Source organism: Epargyreus clarus, unplaced genomic scaffold (genome assembly GCF_041222505.1).
Source record: "Epargyreus clarus isolate Ecla_fem2 unplaced genomic scaffold, WU_Ecla_fem_2.2 ptg000015l, whole genome shotgun sequence".
NCBI classification, from domain to species: domain Eukaryota; kingdom Metazoa; phylum Arthropoda; class Insecta; order Lepidoptera; family Hesperiidae; genus Epargyreus; species Epargyreus clarus.
Window position 1 is genome coordinate 8,050,516 of NW_027332223.1, and position 26,069 is coordinate 8,076,584.

The 26,069-nt window shown below is 35.9% G+C and overlaps 2 protein-coding genes across 2 annotated transcripts; one reads left to right on the forward strand and one right to left on the reverse strand.

Moving 5' to 3' along the window:
* Positions 1-790: 790 nt before the first annotated feature.
* Positions 791-9,396, forward strand: l(2)34Fd (nucleolar protein 10 lethal (2) 34Fd). Its single transcript, XM_073080436.1, has 19 exons — positions 791-1,004; positions 1,113-1,373; positions 1,468-1,608; positions 1,884-2,092; positions 2,317-2,545; positions 2,837-2,963; positions 3,161-3,329; positions 3,581-3,815; positions 3,946-4,080; positions 4,156-4,571; positions 4,744-4,761; positions 5,682-5,778; positions 5,982-6,056; positions 6,133-6,296; positions 6,539-6,740; positions 6,921-7,096; positions 7,374-7,554; positions 8,494-8,709; positions 9,073-9,396. Exons 1-19 carry the CDS (start codon positions 939-941, stop codon positions 9,313-9,315), a joined length of 3,360 nt encoding a protein of 1,119 aa, XP_072936537.1. The 5' UTR covers positions 791-938; the 3' UTR covers positions 9,316-9,396.
* na (sodium leak channel non-selective protein na) lies at positions 9,395-25,914 on the reverse strand. Its single transcript, XM_073080435.1, has 35 exons — positions 25,502-25,914; positions 24,792-24,977; positions 24,364-24,587; positions 24,008-24,136; positions 23,777-23,922; positions 23,583-23,691; positions 23,240-23,439; positions 22,864-23,024; positions 22,614-22,781; positions 22,051-22,242; positions 21,682-21,819; positions 21,370-21,576; positions 20,889-21,103; positions 20,283-20,408; positions 19,770-19,958; positions 18,964-19,143; positions 18,589-18,709; positions 18,294-18,425; positions 17,760-17,927; positions 17,322-17,389; positions 16,983-17,123; positions 16,626-16,746; positions 16,411-16,544; positions 15,444-15,609; positions 14,864-15,058; positions 14,334-14,551; positions 13,765-13,988; positions 13,292-13,428; positions 12,937-13,073; positions 12,549-12,708; positions 12,043-12,147; positions 11,789-11,852; positions 11,613-11,703; positions 11,423-11,499; positions 9,395-10,937 (listed from the first exon to the last, which is right to left on the reverse strand). The coding sequence occupies exons 1-35, from the start codon at positions 25,685-25,687 to the stop codon at positions 10,819-10,821; spliced, it is 5,334 nt and encodes a 1,777-aa protein (XP_072936536.1). The 5' UTR covers positions 25,688-25,914; the 3' UTR covers positions 9,395-10,818.
* Positions 25,915-26,069: the final 155 nt, after the last annotated feature.

A 26,069-nucleotide genomic window follows, 5' to 3' on the forward strand; every position in this document is an offset into this window, starting at 1 on the left:
GGGTATCGTGCTTGAAGGACTCCGGTTGTGTTTCGTCGGAGATCCCGGAGTTCTCCGTTGAGGACGGCCACCAAGGTGGTTTCTATGCGGTAAAAATCCCACATAACCCGGCGTCGCTCCCACATCGTCGGGTATCTTTTGAAGGTATCCCCCTCGTAACGAAAAAAAAAGGGAGTGTAATATCATGGGGTGGCTTGATAATATCGGTGTTCTCTTGGTGATATATATGAAGCATTATATTACAATAACACAACAACAGTTGATAGCCAACCTCGTTGAACCTAAACGCTGAATCTAAGCTTCAGTCGACCACCAGGTGAAGGGGCGCCTGTTTTAGATGCTCACACTGAAACGGCCTGCTTCTAAGTGAACGAACGTATTGGGATTCCTTCGCACCCTGGTCAACGCAATCATACAGAGTCTTGGGTTACAGCTGAAAAATATTGCGATACTTTAATCGACAAACAGGCTCAGCTCTCTATTAGGACAGGAACCTCCATTTATCAGGACTATTACCAAATAGTATAAGTAACCTATGCTCCCAAGAAGCTTCGAGGGTGAGTTGTGGTGAGGATGTTGTTAGTATAGACGACGTAGGGAATCGGCGATAGACACCTGCCGTGGGGTACCCCTGGATGTCCAGTGCAAGAGTATAGTAACCTATATATTGATGCCCCCATTTCAATACATGGCGTTTTTCGTAAACGAATCTGACTTTTTCTTCTAAGTGTACCCTCCGCTATACTCTTTGGTTAAGCGCAAAAACCGAACCGCTGACAACTGACTGACAATTGACAACATTGAATTGACAGCGTACAGTCAAAAACATGTGGATTGTGGAGTGGATATGGTTAGACTGATGGTATTAAAAAGTGAATCTGAAAATCCTGAAATAAACAGGACTATTTTTCTATTATTTGATTTGTGATAGTAAAACAATGCAGGTTTCAGAAATTGATAATGTTAAGATTTATAATCTTAGTGCTGGCAAGTCGTTACCTGATGTAAGTTTTGATTGTAAACTTTAATTGGACCTTTTTTATTTATTTATATATACTAAATTTGCTACGTTATACTGTGATCTTTGGAAAATATGACATTTTGTTTTACAGTGGTTGACAGAAAGAAAGAAGCGTGCACTTTTGAAAAAGAATGTAGATTTAAGGAGAAGAATTGAACTCATCCAAGAGTTTGACATGCCTGGTGTCAGCACTAGTATACGAGTGTCTAAGGATGGACAGTATATAATGGCTACAGGGATATACAAACCTAGGATTAAATGCTTTGATGTTAACAACTTATCTCTAAAGTTTGAGCGTTGTTTAGATTCTGAAGTTGTCACTTTTGAAATACTTAGTGAGGATTACACAAAGGTGAATTTCTATATTTTTATTTAAAATAAAACAGTGTTTTATTGTACAATCTCACTATATCTGGTTACTAACAAAATTACAAACATTTTTCCAGATTGTATTTTTGCAATGTGATCGGTATGTCGAATTCCATGTGGGCCACGGCAGACACTACAGACTCAGAGTCCCACATTTTGGCAGAGACATGGCATATCACCGCCCTTCCTGTGATTTATTTGTTGTTGGTGCATCTAGTGTAAGTTTTATATAGAAATTAATTTCTATTCCTGCTTTTTTTATTATATTTTATTATATTTTAACTTATTTACTCAATATGTATGCATGTATATCTCATTCCTTGGCGCACCCTATAGCCCAATTTGTGTGACAGATTATAAAATAGTATTACGAGGTATCATTGGATTTTTCTATATTGTGGGAGTGATAAACTGACATAATTAATAATCATTTTATCCATAGTTAAAATGATTATATATTTTTAATGTTTTATAATTATTACTGATATTCCAGGAAGTATACAGATTAAATCTAGAAGTTGGTCAGTTCATGGCACCTTTTGTTACAAAAGCCAATGAAATTAATTGCTGCAGTGTGAACGAGGAGCATGGCTTGTTAGTGCTGGGAACTGAGGGAGGCCAGGTCGAGGCGTGGGACCCACGTACTAAATCCAGACAAGGACTGCTAGATTGTGCTCTGCATTGCTCTGATGGAGACTATAGGTGAATATATTTTTGTATAATATTTTATTTTGTATATACATCTAATATTAATTAGTAAACCGTGTCTAATGTGTAAATGAGTGATGTGAATTATATATATGTATATTATGTAGCAATGTATAATATGGACCTCAATGACATTATACTTATTTTATTAAGTTTATTTTAGATTTGATATATTTGACGGCAATGGAACAGTCTCTTATTATTAATTTGATTTGCAGAAATAATTCCTTACCAACTATAACAGCCCTAAAATTCAATGGTGCTCTACAAATGGGTGTTGGAACTTCTTCAGGTCACATTTTGCTCTATGACATCAGATCAAGTAAACCTCTTTTAATCAAGGATCACATGAATGAAATTCCGATTAAATGTATAGAATTCCATAAAAATATGAACTATGTGTACTCTATGGATGCTAATGTCGTAAAAATTTGGGACAGTAATAGTGTAAGTATAGGTGAGATGAGATGACTTTGGCGTGTATGTGTGAAATCTCCTTTATATTTTTATCACACATTTTTGAGTAATATAATATTGTAGTATGTAATTATTAGATAGTGTATATAACAAACGACCTGACAAACATATAAGATAACAATACAATTTTTTACATGGAGTTTAAACCTAAAACAATGTGTATTCACAATAAATATTTTTTTATTTTAGCTTTGACTATCAACTGAGTATAAAATATAGGGTATATTAATTGCTTTTATTTTAATAAAAATATTTTTCCAGGGTAAACAATATACAAATATCGAGTCATCAGTAGATTTCAATGACTTGTGTGTGGTTCCAAGCACTGGTTTGAGCATGATGGCAGTGGAAGACCAAAAAATGCAAATTTATTATGTACCATCTTTAGGTTGGTAAATTCTTCTAAACACTTTCATAACAAATTTTCTATCTGATTGTAAAACTAAATGAATCCATCATGGAATATAGAAAATTACTAATTATTAAATTTCCTGTGCAATACCACACTTATTGTCACAAAAATTAACCAAACAGCATAATATTCATATTTATTAATATATCAATATTTATGGATTAACATTTTAGGCCCTGCACCAAGGTGGTGTGCTTTCTTAGACAATTTGACTGAAGAGTTGGAGACTTCAGCGTCACAGACAGTATATGACGATTATAAGTTCGTCACTAAACAGGAATTGGAGTCGCTGGGCTTAGATCACCTTCTGGGGACAAATCTTTTACGAGCCTACATGCACGGGTAAGAATTAATAAATAAAATACAGAATGTTTCTGTATTTTATTTTTCTTTTAAGTAATGGTAAAATAAAACGAGTCTGTAGCTTATTTAATTGCACTTGGCCACCGTCACCTTTAGACATATGTAAGTGGTCCTGAGGAATGCAGAATCCTACCTGAATTTATGCAAATACAAATGTGCGTAGACCGCCACTACTATTAAGCACTAAACATACTTTTTATTCATTGTTTTATTTTATGTATCCTTTGCAGATATTTCGTAGACGTACGTCTATACAAGAGAGCGAAATCTATAGCCGATCCATTTGCGTTCGAGGAATATAAGAAACGTAAAATTAGAGAAAAAATTGAACAAGAGCGACCAGCTCGGATCAAAGTCGATGATAAGTTACCTAAGGTCAATCGGGAGTTAGCTTCTCGGCTGCTAGACGTTGACACAAAGAAGAAGAAGCAATCTGGTAATTTACTCAAAGACGATCGGTTTAAGGTCAGTTGATGATATCTAGTAAATTTGCTTGGTTATTTACTCAGAGCTTTATTATATAATGCTGAAGTATGTATAATACATAAAATAAAAATATCTACAGCTAAAAACATAAATCTTGGTATTATTACAGGCAATGTTTGAAAATCCTGAATTCGAAGTTGATAAAGAAGCTGATGAATACAGATTACTCAATCCAGTGTTGTCAAGATTAAGTAAATCTGCATCTAAAACTGAAAGAATCCAAACGGAAGCAGATAATATGGAGGTAAATATAATATAGAGTTACATTTGACTCTTAATATAATTCAGGGCTATTCTAATTTTTGTATTTTTATTCCAGGTTCAAGAGACTGAAGAAAACGATTCAGATCGTGAGTTATACGAGTCGAGTGAAGAAAGTTCAGATGAAGATCGAGCGTGGACAAAAGAAGTTAAAAAACAACACAAAATGATAAGGAAAAAACAACACGAAGATGAACCAGAAACCGACAACAATATTTACGAGTTTAGTAAATCTCCAAAAACTACCACAATTAAAAGTCTTGTTCGTGTCAGCAAAAGTAGCTTAGGCGAGCGTCTCGCCAGAGAAGGCGCCACGGTGGTTACTGGAACTGGGGGCAACAAGGAAATGAAGTTTTCTATGCGAGGAAAGAAAAATATTTCAGATAATCAGAAGAAAATGAAGAAACATTATGAAGAAAGGAAGAAAATAGTCAGACGGACAGGATTTTTGACGAAGAAAAAGCTTTCTAGAATGTAAATGTAATAATTAGTAATAATAAAACATTTTTTTACATTATCTGATGTTTTATTTAAAATATGTTTAGTGTATTATCGTAAGCCATTGAAATAACGTAACCTACTGATATCATACATTTTATGAAAAAAAAATCTTATAAAACATTTGTTCAAAAGTATTACTTTTCAGTTTTAATAATTTTAGTAGGTACTTAATTTTAAATTAAAAATTATTAATCAATCTGTTGAAGATGAATTGCAATACCTTAGTAATTTGTATATGTACCTACAGTACTTGTACAGATGCAATGGTGGTGGGTGCATAAAAACAATATATTTTTCTTGATAATATGAGGTTATCAGAGTGCAACATTCGCAACGCACCATTGGTTGTTGTTTTGAATTAATTTTATAAAATAGGTCATTCCATTCAGTAATTTGATTATGGGAGACAGTGTTTCTTAGCAAAAAATATATTTATTTATCATATAGGTCATTCTGCATTATTTTGATCGATACATATTACATATAAGTTTTATATATTATTAGTAAAAATATGTTATCTATACGTTTGATAACCATATAACATAATTTTTTGTAACAATAATGTATTAATAATATCCTTTTACTATTTACTTAATGCCAAAAAAGACTGAGATTTCATATTAAAATTTAGCTCCCAATGTTTATCATCTCTGGATAACACTGTATGTTTCAACTATCAGTCAGTAATTAAAACATACATTAAATTACAGTTCATTGCTTTTTACTTCTGACCGTTGTTGTTACAATATTAGTAAGTAGAATGTTATATCGTGTGGGTATACATTAAATCATGACAGACCTTACGTGGACCGTAAAGACTTACGTAAATTAAAATATTTAAAGTAGCAATTTAAGATTTTCTTAATAAAATGCAAAACGATAACGGTTCTTACGGCAGTGGTAAGTAAATAAGTCTAGCCCTTGATTGATGTTGTTCTCGTATAACCGTTAATATTTAAGATACAATACTACGTAGAACTATTAAGGATTTATCGTTTTGTATAATGTGCATAATGACAATTAATGTGTAGATATGGGCAATAAAGTGGATAATGTGAATTTTTTAAATGGTTGCGAAGCTAGTGATCTACTGGACAGCCATGTACTGGGCAACGAGAAGCTGGGAGTGCCGGCGATGGAGAGATCCACCAGATCCAGTCTTAACGCTAATAGCGTCGATGTGAGTTCATTGCAATATTCCATAAAGTTTATATAATATATAAGTATATTATTTTGTATATAAAACACATAATATATCAATAACATTGACTTAACAAGTTCTTTGAACTATTGTTTGTAGGTATGCAATCCGTTTACTGTAAATATGCGCAAAACAACTAAGTAATAAAACTAAATAAGTAATAACAATGTTTTGATTTACAGATAGGTGAGATTACTGAATCTCCAGATACAGAATACATGAGTACTTCAGCAATTTTACACTACTGTAAATCTAAGGTGATTAATGGTTTTAATGTGATTGTTTTAGAAAATTAATTAATAATTAATCTTATGGAATTATTATGTATTTCAGATATTACTACCGTATCTTAAACTGCTAACAATAATGGGTTTACGGCCCGTCGTGGACGTGTCCAACTCCTCCAAATATGCGATATGTTTTTCGCATTATCACACTGCACAAGTGGCAGTGTTTATGTTTTTAGGATATATTCTACAATATATGGCATGTTTTAGGTATGTTCTACGACTATTATTTTCTTATGAGTTAGTTTATTAACATTGGTAAGACATTCCGCCCTCTACTCTGTAGGACTGAATTCTAAACGAACTTTTCCTTTGACTTTTTTGTTTTTAGCGGTATGTGGAATCTAATCATAATGAATAATTATAACTTTAATGGCTATTACTCTCTCTAAATTTTATATAAGAGCTATGTAAGTTACAGAAATGTAAAAACTTAACTTTTATTTTTTCAGGCGAGACAGGGGATTCTGTTACAAATTAGTACCACTTGCTTTAACATCTTCTTTGGAATATGATAATTACAAGCAAGTATGTTACGGAAACGTAACATTCACATACATTGGGCCAAGTGTATTGCATTTCTTTGGTTTTCTTTATGCATTGTATTTGTTCAGAATATCGGACAACGAACAGTTGCAAAATCTTATGGAAAGGGTAAGCGAGACTTGCATTAATATAAATCACTACAAAGCTTTAACGACATTATACCTACTAGGCATCATTGGGCACTGCTATCTAAAATATTCTTTCATAAGTTAATTATCCTTTAAAAATCTTTATGGCATGTATTTGCAAAATGTGGAGAGTAAAAAGTTTTTAATTGCATTTTTACAGGTATTTCTATTGTCATCTTATGCTCCGCAAGGCACGCCTACCGCTAAACCGAAGCGACTACTTCGCATGCTATGGTTCTTTATTATCCTTAGTATAATATGGATGTGTATATCGTTATGTTCAGTGAACCTAATGTTGGCCCAAGGAACTATAATGTTCAGATGGATGGAATCAACGTATGTTGTTACTAGTTTTTTGTTTGTAACTTAATCTAACTTAACCTATATTATCAGCTGTCCGAGTATCAGCCACTAACCAAAAATTTCTCAGCATGTCTATTGTATTAAATATCGTTAAAAAATAACTAGCTTCCAACTTTACTAGATTCTAGTTGTTCATATTACCTATTTTATCAGGCTATCAGAAGTCTTAGTTTCTCATAATGACTACTGTATCTATATGAAGGTAATATGTATGTACATGAGTTGCATAATTACGCAATTATTTTTTCAGTTCCAGTGATGTCAGGCTTGCATTAAAAGTTCTGCTTATAATATGTACGTTAATTCATGACATGGTGCAGGCAACCGTAATTACAAGTTATTGTCTACAAGCCCAATTGCTGCAGGCTCATCTCATGTTTCTAAGAGAACGTCTGCTTAATAGAACCATATCACCTTTAAACTGGATGAGGGTAAGTAGTAATTATGTTGAAATTAAGTAACACTTAACGCCTTCTACACTCACAGCCCCACACTAAGATTCCCTGTATCGTGGGTGCTATGGACACACACAGAGAAAAATATACAAACACCCAGACCCAGAGACCTAAACTCATCATCTGTCCGGGTATTGAACCCGGGACCCTCTGCGCGTCAGACCGGTATGGTGAGCGCTCCGCCATGCGGGTCGTCAATATAATGCTATTGTCAAAAATAAATCTATAGATATAAATTTATTATCATTACCAAACTTTATGAATAGAAGGAATGGATTTAAAACAAATCAGACAAAATAGTCTGAAATTAGTTTGAAAGGTTCTGAATTTTCAAAGTTATGTTCTACCAGAGAAGTACCACCCACACCATGTAGATGCCGGCTGACTTGCATATTATGACGCGACTATCGACGTTCTAAGAAATTAATACACATTGGTGGTTGGCTTCAAGCAGTACCCGTTACATATTTCCCTAACTCGTTTACTTCTTTAAACTTATAAAAAATCAATACAGTAATACCTCTGACTTACACGATTGGTGGGACCGAGTGATAACCGCGTAAGTCGAATTCGCGTAAGTCGGGTTATGCATGTACATAACATCGTATGGTATGATTTCGAATGTGTTGACTTCGCGCAACAAATACAAATGTTTATATGAATAATTATGGGGTCAGTAAGGGTTACTATGGCTCAATTATGGATAATAATCCATAATAGAGAGTTGCGGGACGCTCAAACCAAAGAAGAATCGAGAACGAGATCGATTTGAAAATCGTGTAACTCCGAATTCGCGTAAGTCGGGGTAGCGTAAGTCGAGGTATTACTGTACTGTAATATCTAATCTTTTAAATATGGTCAAATTTCAGATAATCCTACCAGACTTTTATGAGATTATATTTGATATTTCTACAGGAAATAGCCGAATTTAGAAAATTGCTCAAATATTTGAATGATGACCTAGCGCCTGCTGTCTGTCTGTTCACTATAGTGAATATCTCGTGGGCAGCATCTGGCGTCATGTGGCTACTGAATCTCGACAAGGTGGACACCGGAACCGAGCCCATAGTAGGGATCAGCATACTCAACCAGTTACTTTGGATTTCCGCCGTCGTGGTGCCTTTTGTGCAGGTATATTAAAAAGTTTGTGTCATATAATTTTACTTGTATTGGAAGTACGTTTGGTAACCGAACACAATAGTCGCTGTGATGCGCCAACAGTTTTGCAAGTTAATGAGTTTTTGAACTACGATAAGTACAGCCTTCCCTTTATAATACGCGTAACCAGGTTGTAACCTGTTCATTTAAAGATTGCTAAATTTTTTATTACAAGTAATCGGTTAAGCTGAGGGCTGGATTACCGATTTGCTGACTGCCGGTTTACTGTAGTCAGTTTTCTTATCTCATGCCTTGAAAACAGCTTTTATACGGTGATACAGAACGAAGCTGTTAGTATTTCTGAATAGTATAAGAGTGAGGTGTGTGTGTGTACAGGCGGCGCGGCTGTCGCAGGAGTGCCGGCGCACGCAGTCGGTGGGGCACGAGCTGTGCGCGCGGCCCTTCCTGCACCAGGACACGTCGCACGAGGACATCAGCACGGTGCTGGCCTACGCCGCCACGCTCAAGCTGCACGCCAAGCTCTTCCACTACCCCATCGCCGGCCGCTACCTCTGCCTGCTGCTCACGCTCGCCGTCATCGCCCTCTTCGCCTTGGGCATGTGCCACTATTTACAGTGAGCGTTGGATACCATGCTGATTACATGTTATGTATATTAATTTGATTAAGTAGGCGTTAAATAAAGTACTTTAATTGTCATAGTTGTAACTCGTTTATTTATTTTGGCACTACATGGCAACTTTCATTTGTATACTTAAAACTAAAAGTATCAAGTCCGACAAACAAAGTAATCATTGCCAGTGTCTCATTATGTTGACTGCTGTATATGTATGTTTTTTTTTTAGTTTTATTTTAAAGGCCTTTAATGACACTGAACGTTTATTCCATCCTTTGTCGGACTAGAAAGGTCATCTATTTAAAATAGTGTTTTTTTCTAAAGTTCTATAAAGTATTTCCTAAAATTTTGTTCTCAATAAAATCATTTAAGATGTTAACAATTATCGATTTATCGGGCATAACAACATATATTATGTTTAAAATACATCTAAAACATGTAATAAATGTTCTATAATAATAATTCAAGTATAAATGATTGATTTCTTGAACGACTTCTATAATAATGAAATAAATAAAAGATTATATATAATATTGAGTTTTGTTGATTAATATCTTGTCCACACATTTGTATTTTTTTGCTTTAGAGCAACATTGTGGAGTAAATTTCAAAATGTTTATGGCCATTCATTAGAGGAACCTGCACATTCAATATTAGATAATAATGATATTGAGTTATGTTGGCTGCACGTTTTGTTAAGTATCGTGTTACCAGAAGCATAATTTATTTTCAAACATTTATATACTACACTGGGCACTGACTGAAACTGGATTTTTACGTTTGTTTATATTCTAAGGTAGACAATATTTTGTTGTATTATTAATAACAATAAATGAATTCTAAATTATGTATAGAGTAGGTCAGGTGAGCCTGTTATCGTTGGCTCAAGCGACTGCATATCGCAAGGTATACGTCCAAACCTGGATTTTTAAGTTTGTTCAAATTCTTAAGACAGCTACCGACTCACGTGAGAAGTCAAATTGCGCGAGAACCGAGAAGGCATCTATACTCATGCGACCTTCTTATTCGCATTATCAACCGTTAACCAGAACGGACGACAGTCCAGCGGTTCTACCTACACAACAACATAAAATGTCATGGTCGCATTGAGACCGAAGAAGAATGTGCGCCCGAGAAACCTTTTGGTGCGGGCAAAAATACCGACACCGATCGGAGAACAGGCGAGCGCGAGAACGAGAAGACAAGAAACCTATCACATTCACGCGTCTCGGGTGTTCTCGGCGTGAGTCTGTAGTCGCTATAACCCCGGCTAACGGTATAACATTCTTCTTCGATCTCAGTGCGACCATGACATTGTATGTTGTTGTGGAGGTAGAGCCGCTGCACTGTCATCCGTTCTGGAAAACGGTATAGAATGAGAATGAGAAGGTCGCATGGGTGTAGATACCTTCTCAATTTTCGCGCAGTTTCTTCTAGATCAAATGAGTTCTCGCGTGAGTCTGTATCTGGTGTAAGCAGTATGTGAGGGGTGTGGTGTGTGTGCGTGTCAGCGCGCGTTGGCGGCGGGCGGCGGGCGCGCCAGCTGCGCGCGCCACCACGCGTGCAGGTCGTGCAGCGCCGCGTGCTCGCCCGCCGACGCCGCGCCGCGGGTGCTCTTCGCCGTCGCTGCCAACATACGACACAAGTTAATATCGCTCCTAAAGTCCGCTCCACATTCTCGCGAGAACGCGAAAAAACACCAGAAACGAGAATGTGGAGCCGGCTTTACGAAACGGGTTTTTCTCGCGTTCGCGCGAGATTGTGGTGCGGGCTTTACGGTTTTAAGCTTAAACTAGGATGCCCTATATTGCGCCATGCGTACATACACAGAAGAGTAACAAAACACTAAGGCCTGGAATACATCTAAATGTATAATTTAGAAAATCGGAACCATGCTGAGCAATTTATAACGTATAGATAAGTATGGATTCATTTTTTATTAATGTAATGTATTGTAATTTACTTGCGAAATCATTACTCATAAACTAGAATTACAAAATTGAAATTAAATTACCTATAATTTATTTCATGTGCTTACTACAATAATATTGGAGTAATGATTACTTTTTATTATGTGAGAACAATTTTTATAATGTAATGAATATACATACGTGTTGATTTCTTATTAAGCGCTGGATGAGGATCGCTTAAAGTGGGCTGTAAATATTTCTTAACGGGACTCTCAGGTCTGAAATAAAATACGAAAACTATGTTAAATCTCATAGAACTGTACCGGTTCATACATATTAGCGCATATTATAGAAAAACGCAGACAGATGTTACATGAAATAATAATCATACCTTGGTATAGTCATAGTTGGAATGCCTGATCTTTTGAATTGTCCTTTTGCAGACGATCTCTTCGGCTGAGATTCAAACGACGACGACACGTCTATAATCACACATTTTGTTTGTTATTATGAGTTTAATGTACGGTATAAGTGTATTGTATAATATTACTTATTAATTTGACTTACTTGATATAATGGGTTGAGATGCTGACTCGGTTATTTCGGTTCGTCCAGAATTTGCGAGGGCTTGCTAAAATGTAAATAATAAAAAGTTTAAATTTTATAATGAGGTCAGATGTTTCAAGCATCTGTGATATTTTTTGTTAAAACTCCACTATACCAACCACAGTTCACAATAGTTCACACTCAAACTTATCGTTTTAATAGAATGTACACCAGTCAAATAATTATTTCAAACTTAATCTTTCTTATTATTTTACCTGAGCTTCTGCTTCAGCCTTTTCTTTTTCCGCCTTTTCAGCGTTGAGATCCAGAATCTGTTCGTTTGTTTTTCTGAGGCCAGCTATTAGACTTGTCTGCTGTTTCTGAAATTAACATTATTTCCTTTTAAAACGCTATCTATCATTTCTTGTGATTTCATCTAAAATCATGCGTCTTTTACTTTTAAACGAAAATAAGGAAATATTTCTAAATAAAATTGAAAGAAAACTTTTAAGTTGAGTTTAAGAACAAATCTACTCTTTGTATGGAATCTAAGAATTTTAGGGTTTTCTAAAATGAGTACGTAAGAACTACAGTAGTTAGAAAACTACAGTAGGTAGGTAGGTAGGTAGGTAGGTAGGTAGGTAGGTAGGTAGATAGGTAGGTAGGTAGGTAGATAGGTAGGTAGGTAGGTAGGTAGGTAGGTAGGTAGGTAGGTCGGTAGGTAGGTAGGTAGGTAGGTAGGTAGGTAGGTAGTAGGTAGGTCAAATAGAAGTGCACGCACGCCACTGTTGGCCCGTATGCGCTTGAGGCAGCCCTCGAGCCAGGTGCGGATGGTCTGCTTGGCCACCTCCTCCTCGATGAGGAACTCGAACTCCTCGCGCGCCAGCAGCTCCTCCATCTGCAGCGACTTGCGGATGTCCACCGTGCGGTACGACAGCATACTGCAATCATGTACATTGTACAACAACGTTATCATGTCAATTTCGAAAACCACAAGTGGTGTGTGCCTGTTAACCGAGTCTGTGCTTTTATAGTTGACTATTAGTGGAAGGAATTAATATTACGTACACATATTATAAATCAAAAACAAATACGTAACACATATTTATGTATAAGTCAAATAAGATCAACAGAGGAGGAATAAATTATAAAGGAACTATCTAACGTACTTAATAACATCGTGGAATGTGACATCTTCGCCGTTATGTAATCGTTCCAATTCATAGCACATATATTTAAAGAGTAACCGTTCCTTGTGCGTGTCGCATTCTAGACGACCTTTCAAAAGCCGTAGGATAAATTTCACCTGAAAATATAATATTCTTTAAAGACATTTTTTACTCTTTCATATTTTTTCTTTCGTCGACTTATTACTACTTAGTTGTTACAAGCTGGATACATATCCATTCTGAAATTATATAACGTGAAAATCTTAGACTCGTTTTCTTGCAAAACAAGTGTAAATAAGTACTGTATGCTATGCAACTGAATGTTTATTAAACTACAAATTTTAAATATGTTTACCTTTCTAACTGGAATTACTCCCTTCTGGTGAACATCGACTATGTTCCAAGTGTTTTGGAAATTTCTTATGTCGGCATACGACAAAAGTGCATCTTCTTCGTTTGAGTAGAATAAAGAAAAGTTTTCCATTATGATAGCTGCAAGGAAATGTTTGTGTAATAAAGTAAAATATATCGAAAAAGCTCAAAAAATACATATTAAATATTTAATTATGATTACATAAATCTAAGTTATATAAAAAAAATAAAGACACTAGCCACACTATGTTGGCAGATTTAAATGCATGTTGCAGCTAATATTGGACACATAAAGAAATACTCAACATCCCAATATATACAGCTTACATTTTAATGCACTAAAGTAACAGACGTGAAATATAATGAAATAATTCCATAGAATCTATATAAAACTTTCTCCATAATCGTACATATTAGGTTCCACCAGCCACCAAACGCGATCCAGAAGTTACTCACCGACAAGCAGATTGAGAACGATGTAGGTGATGATGACGTAGAAGGTGCAGAAGTACGCGAGCGAGGCGGTGAAGTTCCCGCAGTCCGTCTCCCAGTAGTTGTCGGCCGGCGTGCAGTACGGCGGCGCCACCATGCAGTCGTGCATGATCTTGTTCCAGTCCTCGCCAGTCACGATGCGGAACAGCATCGCCACGCTGTGGATCGGCGAGTTGAAGTTCGCGCGCCTGATAAACAATTAGCATAAACGGAAGAATTTAAAAATTTGTAGACATAAGAACAAAATATATCAAATAGCCATTTTAATAATAAAATGGCATTTATTCATTATATACATGGCTCTACACATGGATGGATTTATAATTTTACATTATTTTGTATATTAATTTAAAATTTAAGCTGAAACTTTGAATATCTTAGTTTTACGAGGCAGTCTGCCTATAAGCACTTTTGACATGCAAAGAAGCATAAGACTTAGAAAGTCAAAGTTATTTTCAAACCACATAATATAATTTGTGTGCATAAAAAATTGTGAAATATTATCTTGCAATTTTCTTAGAAAAAAAACTTACCTTCCAATACCCTCCCCATACTTGACATTTCCGAAGACTATGGTACCAGCGAGCGCATAGAAGAACACTAGCAGGAACATGCCAAAGATGATGAAGAAGCTCTTGCACACGCTCACTCCCACCGTCAGCATCAGCATCTTGAGCGTCGTGTGCTTGCCCGTGATCGTGAAGAAGCGCAGGATCACTACCATGAAGCCCACGAAGTAAGATAGATCATTCTAGAATAAATATTAAGTAGTCTTTATTTATTTTCGGCGGTACTAAATCAGCGATCATGAAGTTTGTCAACACTTAAAAGCATAAGAGGAGTGGGAGTTCTACTGCTGCCCTCGAAGTTTGGGTTAAAATACTTAATAAATTTTAAATGGCAAAGTGCTTATATTGAATAGAATATCTTTATTACACATTTTTTGTGAATAAATAATTATCGTGTAAAATAATATTTTACTATATATTTGTTAAGTATAAATTGTATATGTGAAGTGGTATTTTTGTAACAAACATTTCTTGAGAGTTCTATTCATACATACCTTCAGCGTAAAGTGCATGAATATCCAGATGCAGCCGGTGACGGTGACGAGCAGGTCGTATCGGTTGCGGCGGCTCTGCCAGTAGCCGCGCGGCGTGAACGCGATGGTCTTCAGGATCACTTCCACCACGAACACCAGCGTCAGCATGGCCGACGTCAGCGCCAGACGCTCCGTGTATGAATAGTGCCGGGACCACTGTGACATGAACGACTACTATTAAAACAGTAAGTGAGTGTTTCTACACGCGGAGCTTGCGAGTTATTGTAAAGTCGAGAAATTGCGCGAGAACCCAGAAGGCAAGAAAGCTATCACATTCACGCTTCTCGGGTGTTCTCGGCGTGAGTCTGTAGCGGGGGTGAAAGTTAAATGTAACGTACATAATTTACGTAGAATAAAGTTTAGTAGAATAAAGTTCTGGTTTAGTAAGCAGAATTGTTGTAATTGTTGTTTCACGCTAATAGTTTATATATGTAATTATGTATATGTTTTGGGAGTAGTTAATGGCGGTGAAAACTGTTTGATTATTGTTATATGATTTATTATATTTATAAATTATTATTCATAAATACTGGTTACTCACCGTTACCGCCAGTAACCCACTATTGACGAGTACGACGATGGCAATAACCCGTTTAAAGGACAAGTTCTGTGTGACGTCATATGCAAATGCTCGAATTTTCCTACCATCTGGACGAGGGGGTAAGTGCAGCGGCTGAGCGATTTTCAATCTCTTCTTTAAGTCACACCTGTCAAAAATTACAGCCTGATGAATGAAATGAATGTATTATTTTCATGGAACGCAATCTCAAGTTCTCGTTTTTTGTCTGCCTCTACTTAAACCCAGTTTCTAATAGTTTAGCCTATCGGCCTGTTTTCACCTACATAGGAAAGGGTGGACTGAACTGTCAGTGCACATAAGGGATATAATAGTTAAGTTTAATACAACATATATGTGTTATTATATTTTACAAAAGCATAATAAGATCTCAGTATGTTAAACTCGAAGGTGGTAGAACCCTTTGTGGTTCGACTCCGGCGGCACCACCGCCACACCTATTTCTACCTAATAACAGCAGTGTTAGGTGCTGCTGTGTTCCGGTTTGAAGGGTGTGGTAAGGGAGACAGACTTTTCCGAGGCCTTCCAGCTTAGTCCTCAGAGGTAGCGGCGCATCTATGGCCGAGCTCAGGGGGCCTACCACCATCTTTTAAAAGCCATCATAGTTCAGGAAAGTTTTATTTCTTCCTTAAAACAGTAAAATATTCCGTCATACACAGTTGAACAAACTTAAACCCTTATTAATTTTTCGCTTATCCATTGTATAAAACCAACTGAAATTGTCATATTTTGCTTAAAAAGTTATCTTTTCTACCAAAAAAGTAAAAGTATGAATAAATAATATTGTGTTAAGAGAAGGTAGTAACCCCCCAGGTAGGAATATCTAATCCTATCTGGGGTTGATTACAGATGTCCATGGGCGGCAGTAGCCACTTACCATCAGGTGGACTGCATGCTCGTCTGCTACTCTAATATTATAAAAAAAAATTACCATCGTCGCTGGTCGACAGTCAACAGAGCTGTGCCCTTATTCTCCGAGTAGTTAGCAATCACAACGCCAACAAACAATGTCAATCCAATCATGCAACCCAAAAATATATATATGTGGATGTATATGGCGTGTACCTGTAAAAGGAACACTCTTTTTAAAACTGAAAAGATAGTTTGCTATTGAATAGTCAAATAATTGATAAATGTAAGGCTTACTGGACCCAGAGCTTTAATTAAAACATCGCGAACGTCGAGCCACCCCTTGAATGAGAGAACTTCGAATAGAGTTAATAAAGCATCTCCAATGTTGTCGAAACTGAAACGCTTAGGATTCGCCCTGAAAACAAATAGATCTTAAAATATAATCTTATACAAAGCGTTTGTCGTTTTTGTTTTAAAAACATAGTCGAAGGAGGGCTTTTATAACATAAATGTAACAAATAATTAGGTTAAAGATGCATAAGTTTGGAAACCTTCTCCAATGTGGATCAATTGCTAATATATTCGTAATTATTATTTATTTATAATATTAAAGTAATTATAAATCATATTATTATAGTAATTATAACGTACCATACTCTGGGCACGAGCATGGAGGGGAATGTCTCCTGGGGTCCCGGCTTCAGTTTCATCTTGGTGACGAACACGCGGCGCATAAACACGCCCACGCAGTCCTCGCGCCGTGTGATCGTCGGATCGTTGCAACGCGCTAACCTGCTCAACCGTAGATATCGGTCATTCATTTACACGTGCTAACATATTATAGGTATACATATGTTAATACCGCATGGGCAGAACCATGGCTATGTGACAAAAGGGGTGAGGGAGGGGGCTTCGAAGTAATGTCATAGCAAGCTCCGTATGATATGCTTTATTCTTAATGTTTATACATGCTGTATTTAGGAATCTTACCTGCCACCGTACAACTGAACGCCGTAGCTTGCAAACACGAACATCAGAAGAATAAGTAACGTAGATACCTGAAATCATCAAACAAATATTAAAAATAAACTGTAGTCTTGTTTTATTTGTGCTTGCGAGCTTGAGTGGGCGTAAGAGGGTATAGTCCGCGTCAAACTTCTAGTCCGTTCTGATCTTGTTGCGCGCAGGTGTAGTCAGCGAGCCAATGCGGTCGAACACAGACAAGCATATATTCCGTAGCAACAGTAAGGGCACACTAACGCAGCTATGTCCCCGTGGGCGAGAGCGGGCAGCGGACGGATGTCGGGGGATACCGCGCTGTCTTTATCCTGCTAATATCTACAATTTGCTGCTTCGCGTAGCATTCAGCTAGTTTCTATATTCAGAACGGACTAGAAGTTTGGCCCGCACTCTATGTGTGTGACTCACGAGCAGGATCTCCTTGAAGCCGCGGCAGAGCTCGTAAACGACCTTGCGCATGTGCGGCACGAGCGTGAAGATGCGCAGCGGGCGCACGCAGCGCAGGATCATCAGCATCTGCGCCGCGCCGCCCGGCGCCACGCGCACCGGCATCCAGCACAGGAACGTCAGCGACACCTACCGCGGTCACACACATATCATTATACCTCGTTCGTTATTAATCGTTACCCACTAGTATGCGCTATTCATACCCGTAAGTTACTCAGTACCCCGCTTGTCTAAGTTACATTAAATGTTGCTTAATGTGAAACATACAACAACGATAATCTTACGACCTTTAATATTTATAATTAATTTAATAACAATTTTACTTTTTCTACATTTTTTACTAAAACAATAAAAATAGATTTTATTTTTCAAAGTGTACGAATTTTGAATATAATATGATAGTAGACATATTATGTAATAAGTTATCTGATATTATATCCGTTATGCAGTTCGCATGTAAGGCCAGACTAGTATATCGCACTGAAAGTTACTTACAATGTAAATAAAAACATCTAACACCGCAGCAGCATCTTTCAAATAGGCTTTTGGAGTGAAAAACAGGCCGTCTGCCAAAATTTTCAGGGCCAATTCCAAGCTCATAAATATCACAAAACCGTATTCCGCTATCTGAAAATTAAAACAAAGCATGAATAAACAAAATAACTAATAGTCCTATGAATAAAACAACACTTCCATTTACATTTTTACCCTTTTTTTTATTATTTTATAGCTTAGACGTTCATTAAATGGATCTATTGGGACGAATATTTAAAAAAATAGTAAATATCACCTGCAAAACAAAGTTTTCCATGACCCTGTAGGTTGGTGTTTCAAACATCATAGACAAACAAGATAGTGTGGTCACCATAATCATAACCCAGTCCAAGTACGTCACCAGCCCAAGAAAATTACTGAAAAATAAAACAGACTTTTGTTAGTGGTAAATGATTTTGAATTAAACGCACATTTATAAAATATATATATAATTTCAAAGCGGGAAACGCAAGATGGGGAAGTTTTCGTTTTTTTTCAATTTACATTATAAATTACAACCTGTCGATAACTGTTTTAATGTGTCGAGACGTACACATATTACTTACTGGAAAGCTCTTGTAGTGCACTTTCCGTTCGTTACCGGTTCGACTTGTACAGTCATATCACTTACTGGAAGCTCTTGTAGTGCACTTTCCGCTCGTTGCCGGTGACGGGGTCGCGCAGGCGGGCGTCGTACCGTGCGTCGACGAGCGCGCGGCAGATCTTGCGGAAGCGGGACTCGCGCGGCACCAGTAGGAGAGGCGTGTCGAACAGCGGGTGGTTCTCGCGCAGGTCCTCCTCGCGCTGGTTGCTGCGATCACAATGTTATTGTTATATGAGTGAAAGTAGCAATTTTTTTGCATTGTATAGTATAGATAAACAAAAAAATATTTAAAGTACCTCATGGGGATAGGCAGAGCTTTGTAAAAGTTATCTCAATTAATAGTAACACAGATGTGATGTGGACTCATTGAAAATCGCACATTTAAGGATAACCGGAAAATTTCCAGGCCTCTTAGTTTTTATGCATTTCCTTGAATTTCCATTAAATAAAAATACACTTTAATAAAACATGTACTCTAAAATGGTCAAAAGTATACACAGATTTTTGAACGTTTTCAGCGATGCTTTTTCGCCTTTAGAGATGAAATTGTTAAGTAAATTTGAGTCCATCTTTTTAAGATTTAAGAATTAAAGATTTTTTTTTTCTTGAGAGCTTAAGATCAGTAGACACGTGTCCCTGCAATATTTTAATTATGTAGCCACTATTACAGTTCAATGTAGCGAATACTTCAAAATCCCCTCATTAGGGGAGGGTTACATCCAGTCCTTCATCAGTTATGTCTTTTGGAAAGCTGATCGCATATGGATATAAAATAAAAGCCTCAATAATATTATACAAAACTGTAACACAATTATTATAACCAACAGCAGTACCGTCTCATCTCGGCCTGCTGTCGCTTGGCCTGCAGCAGGCGGATGTCGAGGTAGGGCGGGCGCGCGCGCGAGGACGGCACGACGCGCGACGCCGCGCCGATGTCGCCGTTCTCCACCAGGTGCTCGTACGTCTGCTTCAGCTTGATCGACCCGCTGCGCACCGACCGACGGATCGAACGGGAACCGAACCTGTTGGAATATACAATATCTTAAAATATATTGTATAATAGCTATACTTTAAATAATCATTATTGTATACTTGCTTATGGGTTAGAAACAAAATATTACTTCCATTATAATAAATAATGAATGAATAATCGAATAGTAGTCTCTGCATGAAAACTTAGATAATCGCTCACACACATATGTGTCTCATTTGTATGGGTTTATGGATGCATAGAGATAAAATAGTAAATACCTTGTAGTTTAATATTTATAATAATTGTGTTGGTTTTTCTCGTTTACAGATAATTTTTACTTTAGTTAAAAGGGACTTAATATAAGCATACTAACTTCTTCTGATCAACACGAATTTGCTTAGCACTAGACACAGTTCCCTGCGACTTGAGACCGGACTTTCCGCCTGTGGCCAGCATCGCCGAATCACCCAATACCAACCGACGGTGATCGTTTGAATCACTGCGAAAAATATTATTAAAAATGGATTAATAAATTTTAACATATACAAATGAATACTGATCTAATCAATTAAAAAGTATTTTCAGTATGATCAACTAAATAAAATAAAGAAAAAATCATGCAAAATAAAACCAAATATCTACCTTGCATAAAAGAAGGTCTAATGTTACAAAATGTTATACCTGTAATAAAAGAAAAATAAATATAAAAAAATAAAAAATAAACAAAAGAACAAAATAAACCGGAATAATTATTATAATCCCACGCAATTTAAAAATATTTAGTAAGTGATTAACAGTTAATTGTATTTTCACCTACCTTGCGTACCTACGAAATTAATTCAGCAAGGATTGTCTTAATAGGTGACAGGGATGACAAAACATTGAACATTGTACTATATAGTGCATGCATTTTACAGTAGCAAAAATTAATAAAAAAATACAGTCGGCTTGAAAAAAGGCTGCCTCGCATTGAACTGACTTGATGATAGAGGCGACGACGTGTCGCCTGAGCGCGGCGCTGGGCCGCTGCGAGGGCGGCGCCACCACCAGCGTCTTGACGAGGCAGCGCTTGCGGTAGGGGAAGGCGATCTTGTCCGCGCCGATGTACTCGAAGGCGCGCCGCGACGCGTCCGCGCCGCCCTCCTCCTCGCCCTCCGCCTCGCACACGAACTGACGCATGAAAGATTCCCGGACCTGCACCATAAAAGAATCACAGGAATTTGTAATCACAGGAAGTTTCATCAATTTCTTGACAGGATGTTCTACCTGAGGGTGATCACAGTTATGTTGCTACCCTTACCGACTACGCTAGGATGCCCGTATAAGTGTATCTTTCGTACTACGTCTTTCAAGTCAGAACACAACAGTGTTAACACACAATAAGTGCAGCAGTGGTGCCTCTGATGATAAACCACAAAAGATTTTCCATGATGATTTAAATTTTTAGTTTATTAAAATACCTTAGGCAAGTTGAAATCGCCAGGAACTTTATGTAACCGCGTCATTTGTGGACTATCAGGAAACTTTTCGAATATTCTTAAACGAAACGGCAAGCTTTCTTTAATTTCTGCGCTCTGCTGTCGGTACCTCAGTTGCTTCAACTTTTTTATATCTTCATCAAGTTCCAGGTTATCCAAAATTACCGCTACGAAAAGCGACAGCACAATCTGAAATTAGGTTTCAAAATTTCGTTACTTGCTTTTGTTTTGTTTCAATTGCTTATGCTTACTAGTACTTTTGTCATTTTATATAGATTAAACTACATTACATACCAGAGTGACAAACAAGTGGTAGAGTATGAAGTATATAGCGACCAGAGGAGTGAGTGTCTGGCTGGTGCGCACCATCGTTTCGTCCATCACCTCCACCCACGCTTCTTGCGTCAATATTTGAAACATAGACATGAACGCCTGGAATGAAAAATCAAACAATCACTTTTATGTATATTCTAATTAATGTAAAATTTAATAGCGCAAGTCATTAATGTGATATTGGTATCTTTATAATTGATATATTAAAGCAATGTTTTAAATAATTATTGTAATAAGCACCACATAATAAAACCAAGAATGTGTAAAATGCTTGAGGACAAAAACAAACAACTTATTTTCTAAAAATAATCTATTAATTCTTTTATTTACCTCTGGAAATGTTTCGAATTTGGTGAACTCGCACAAGAAGCAGAATAGTTGCATCGAGATGGAAGAGCTTATTATAAGCAAACACATGGTGAATATTATGAGGCTGCCGAGTTTCTTGCCAGGCCCAAAGATTTTGTATACGAAGCCTTCCAATAACGGTGACGCTTTAATGAGTCTTACTATTCGAAGAACCTGTAATTATTTATTTATGATTAGTTTTAATGTGGTACAACTTAAGAAATTACTATGGCGACACCGCCCTATCTTATTCTACTTTGTGATAGCAGTATAATGTTGTTGAAGCAGACACAAAATCAATAATCTAGGCATTTTGATAGCTTGTAACATGTCTAAATGGTGTAGTGAATAGACAACATTATAAAATAGATGGTCCTATTGATCCTTCTCTTACATAAAAAGTTTCAAGAAACCCTTGAAAGTCTTGAAAAGATCTCGCCTGATAGTTGGTGAGATTTCCTTTAGTTTACACAACATGGCGAAGCAGAATTAACCATACAAGCAAAAAAAAAAATGATTTCCAATAACAAATCCATACGCCTTACCTGAAAATAAGTGAAGGCCGACAGATATAATTGGGGCAATGTATGAGTTGTTGTTCCTACAGCCAACAATAGTTCAAATTTGTGGACAGAATGTTTGAAGTAACCCTTCCATCCCAAACACCACATTTTGATGATTGCCTCCAGGTCCAAGAATACTGTAAATGCGATCTGGAATATTATATTAATTTAAATATGTAGAAAGAAAGAGTATGCACAAGTAAATAATGCATAAAACACTTAGGTGTTCTACCTCAATATAATAATATTTTTCATAAAAGTATTCCCTGGGTCTGTCATCATGTTTGAAATTCATTGTGGCAGTGATTATTCCATTAGCAAGAACCACTCCCATAACCAGAAGTCTAAAATAAGGTGAGCGTAGCAATTTATGTAATATTTCTGGTGCACTCCCTGAAAGAATATGTAATGTAACATTACATTGTTACGAACATTATGGTAAGGTAGAAGATGGGTAAAACAGTATGATGGTAATTTTATGATTATTTGGTCATCTTATTCATACATACAACAATCATTAAGACATATTGAATTATTATGTAATTTCGAATTTTTATAATTAAATACTTTTCTTTTTAAAAAAAAAATGAAAAAAAATAAATAAATACCTGAATGTTTGTTTTCATCAATAGTCACAAGTTTCCAACCATTGTCATCTCCTGTAAAGAACTGAGTGGTACTACTTTTTGTTATGGGGTTCCTGACACCCCACATTTGTTGAAATTGAACTCTGATTTCATTGAAGGTTTCTGTGATGACTGCTATGAATACATTCTTCACTAGCCAAGCTAGGAAAAAGATCATGGTGCTGAAATTTGTAAATATTAGTATTTAAAGACAAGTCAATAACTGAGAAGTATAGATAGGAATTAAAAACATATAAATAATAAAGTAAAATAATACAGAAAAACAGCATTAGACAAGATCATTTATTAACTTCATTAGAGTTACCTAAAATAAAGAGCTGATCTCCAAGTGGGCAAAGAATCAATAGCGCGATACATTATGAAAACCCAACCCTCTTGAGAAGATGCTTGATAAACAGTGAATAAACTGGTAGCTGTAAAACGTAAAAAAATAACTTATAATCCAAATTAAACTGATAATGAGTATCAGAAGATAACTAGTGATAAGTTAATAGTTACCAAACTCTTCAAAACCATTAAACCCCATTATATATTTTGATAATTTCAGTTTCATGCATTTCATTCCAGAAGGACACTGATAGCCAGAGTTTGGCTCTGGAGAGCAAAATGTGTCAGGAATTGCTAAAGAATTTATAGTTATTTCACTGGAACGAATTTAAAAAACAAACATTAGTAATATAGTTACTTAATAACAAATAGGGCAATATTATAAAATAGAAAATAATTTACTCTGGTTTTGTTGTATTTCTGACACAGTGATGTGTTAATTCTCCGAAGAATTGTACACCCAACAAACTGTATAAAGACATGAAGAATAAAAAGAACAAAGTCACATTATAAATCTGCTGGCTTGATCTCCTGCAAACAACAAAATATATGATTAATAAATATACATCCTAAAATAATAATAACTATTATATTCATTCTATATACTTCCTATATTTTTTTGCAAGAAATAAACTATAATATAATATGGTTATTTCTATTGCCAAAAATTAATTGGCTACAAGCCTTTTTATAGTAGAGGTAGCCTGGATTACTCCAAGTAATTGTGATCAAATAAATTAAGCTATGAATACACTTACTTGAAGATTTGGTTAATTCTTGATTTTGGCATTGAAAATTTTAGGAATACTCGAAGGAATCTTATCATTATAAGGGGACGAGGCGCTCTCAATATACTCAAGTAACTATATCTTGGTACAATTCCAGTTAGTTCAAACATCTGCAGCAGTACCGACACCCACAGAAAGAATACCATAGATGCATCAAACTGACACCAGTGATCTTTTAAGTATGCAACGTCTCCCTGTAAAAACACCCAAATGAAACAATTATTCTACAAAATATTACCATTAAAACTACTTCTACATCTACTTTAATGTATATTATGGGAATATAGTAACAGAATCCTTTACAAATTATTCTTACAGGATAATTGTTACATTTATTTGTTTACTTTGCACAATATATAATGCAATGAATACTAAGCAATAACAGTTTATTTTCAAACCTTGAGAATTCCCCTTATGTGCATTTTTGCTATCATCTCTGCTGTAAATAGCAGTGTAACACTGCAATCCATGGCAAAAGTTGTGGTCTGGAGAAATTGGTACTTTTCGAAGGTTTTCGGTGTGTTTAAAGAAACTGATACTAAACTGATAAGTGCACAGAATCTTAAGATTCTTCTTACCCATACCTGTAATTAAAAATAAATAAATAATGCTTATTAAACATTTTTAAATATGTAGTTGTAGTTGTGTTGTTCTAATATGTGGTAGCTCTGCATTATGATTCTGTATCATAGGTGCAGCAGATACACACATACAAAGACATTTGAAGTTAGTATGCAGATCCAAATTTATATATGTGCCTTTGCAGATATTGAACCCCAGTGCTGTAAAATTGGTTTGTTGACCATTGGTCTCCATCAGTTAATATAATATTAATCCAAAGCCAAAACTTTCTATTTTATTTTAAATAAAAGGTCCAGCTCAACTAGCACTTACATTTAGCAGCAGCCTTAGTATAAACGCCGCTTAGATTTACAAATATTGAATTATATTAATTTACTTGATTTGACTGTATAAATAATAACCTACCCCAGGTTATGATGACTAAATTGATGACTAAATGTAGAGAATAATAAATGTAAGTTTACACTCAACATAAGTATGTGCTTATGCTATGTCTAAAGAAAAGAATAAATAATTTGCGACTTACTTTATTTACCCATTCTATATCCGCACTTTCATTTAATGATTCTTCGGGCCCATAATCTGCGAGGACTGCCTCGCCTTTTAAACTTTGCTTTCGTCCTAACATCTTTATATTATTAAACAGAATTTTTGCAGATTTATAGTTGGACTGTATGGTGAAAATAATTGTGGTAAAAATTAAAATGTTCATTTAGTTATGATTTAGTTACGAATTCTATATGGTTCTTGCATTTTAAAATTTTGATAATCTACTTCTGATACTAGAAATGGGGCACGTAAAACCTCACTAGATTAATCTAGAAGATAGATATTTAGTTAGAGATGGACTTAACGGTGCAAGTAGCGTAGAATAATATTGTGATAGATTGAAAATTGGAAAACTTGTAGGCAAAATAAAATATCGATCGAACTATCGCGCGCGCGCCATCAATTTTCGTACAGATTATTTATAGCTAATATATTTGATTTTACCATATAGATAACATAACAATGATTTGTTATTATTACTAAAGTGTAATAAATTATTGAAAATTAGTGTGTATATTACTATTAATCTATGATTTAAAAAAAAT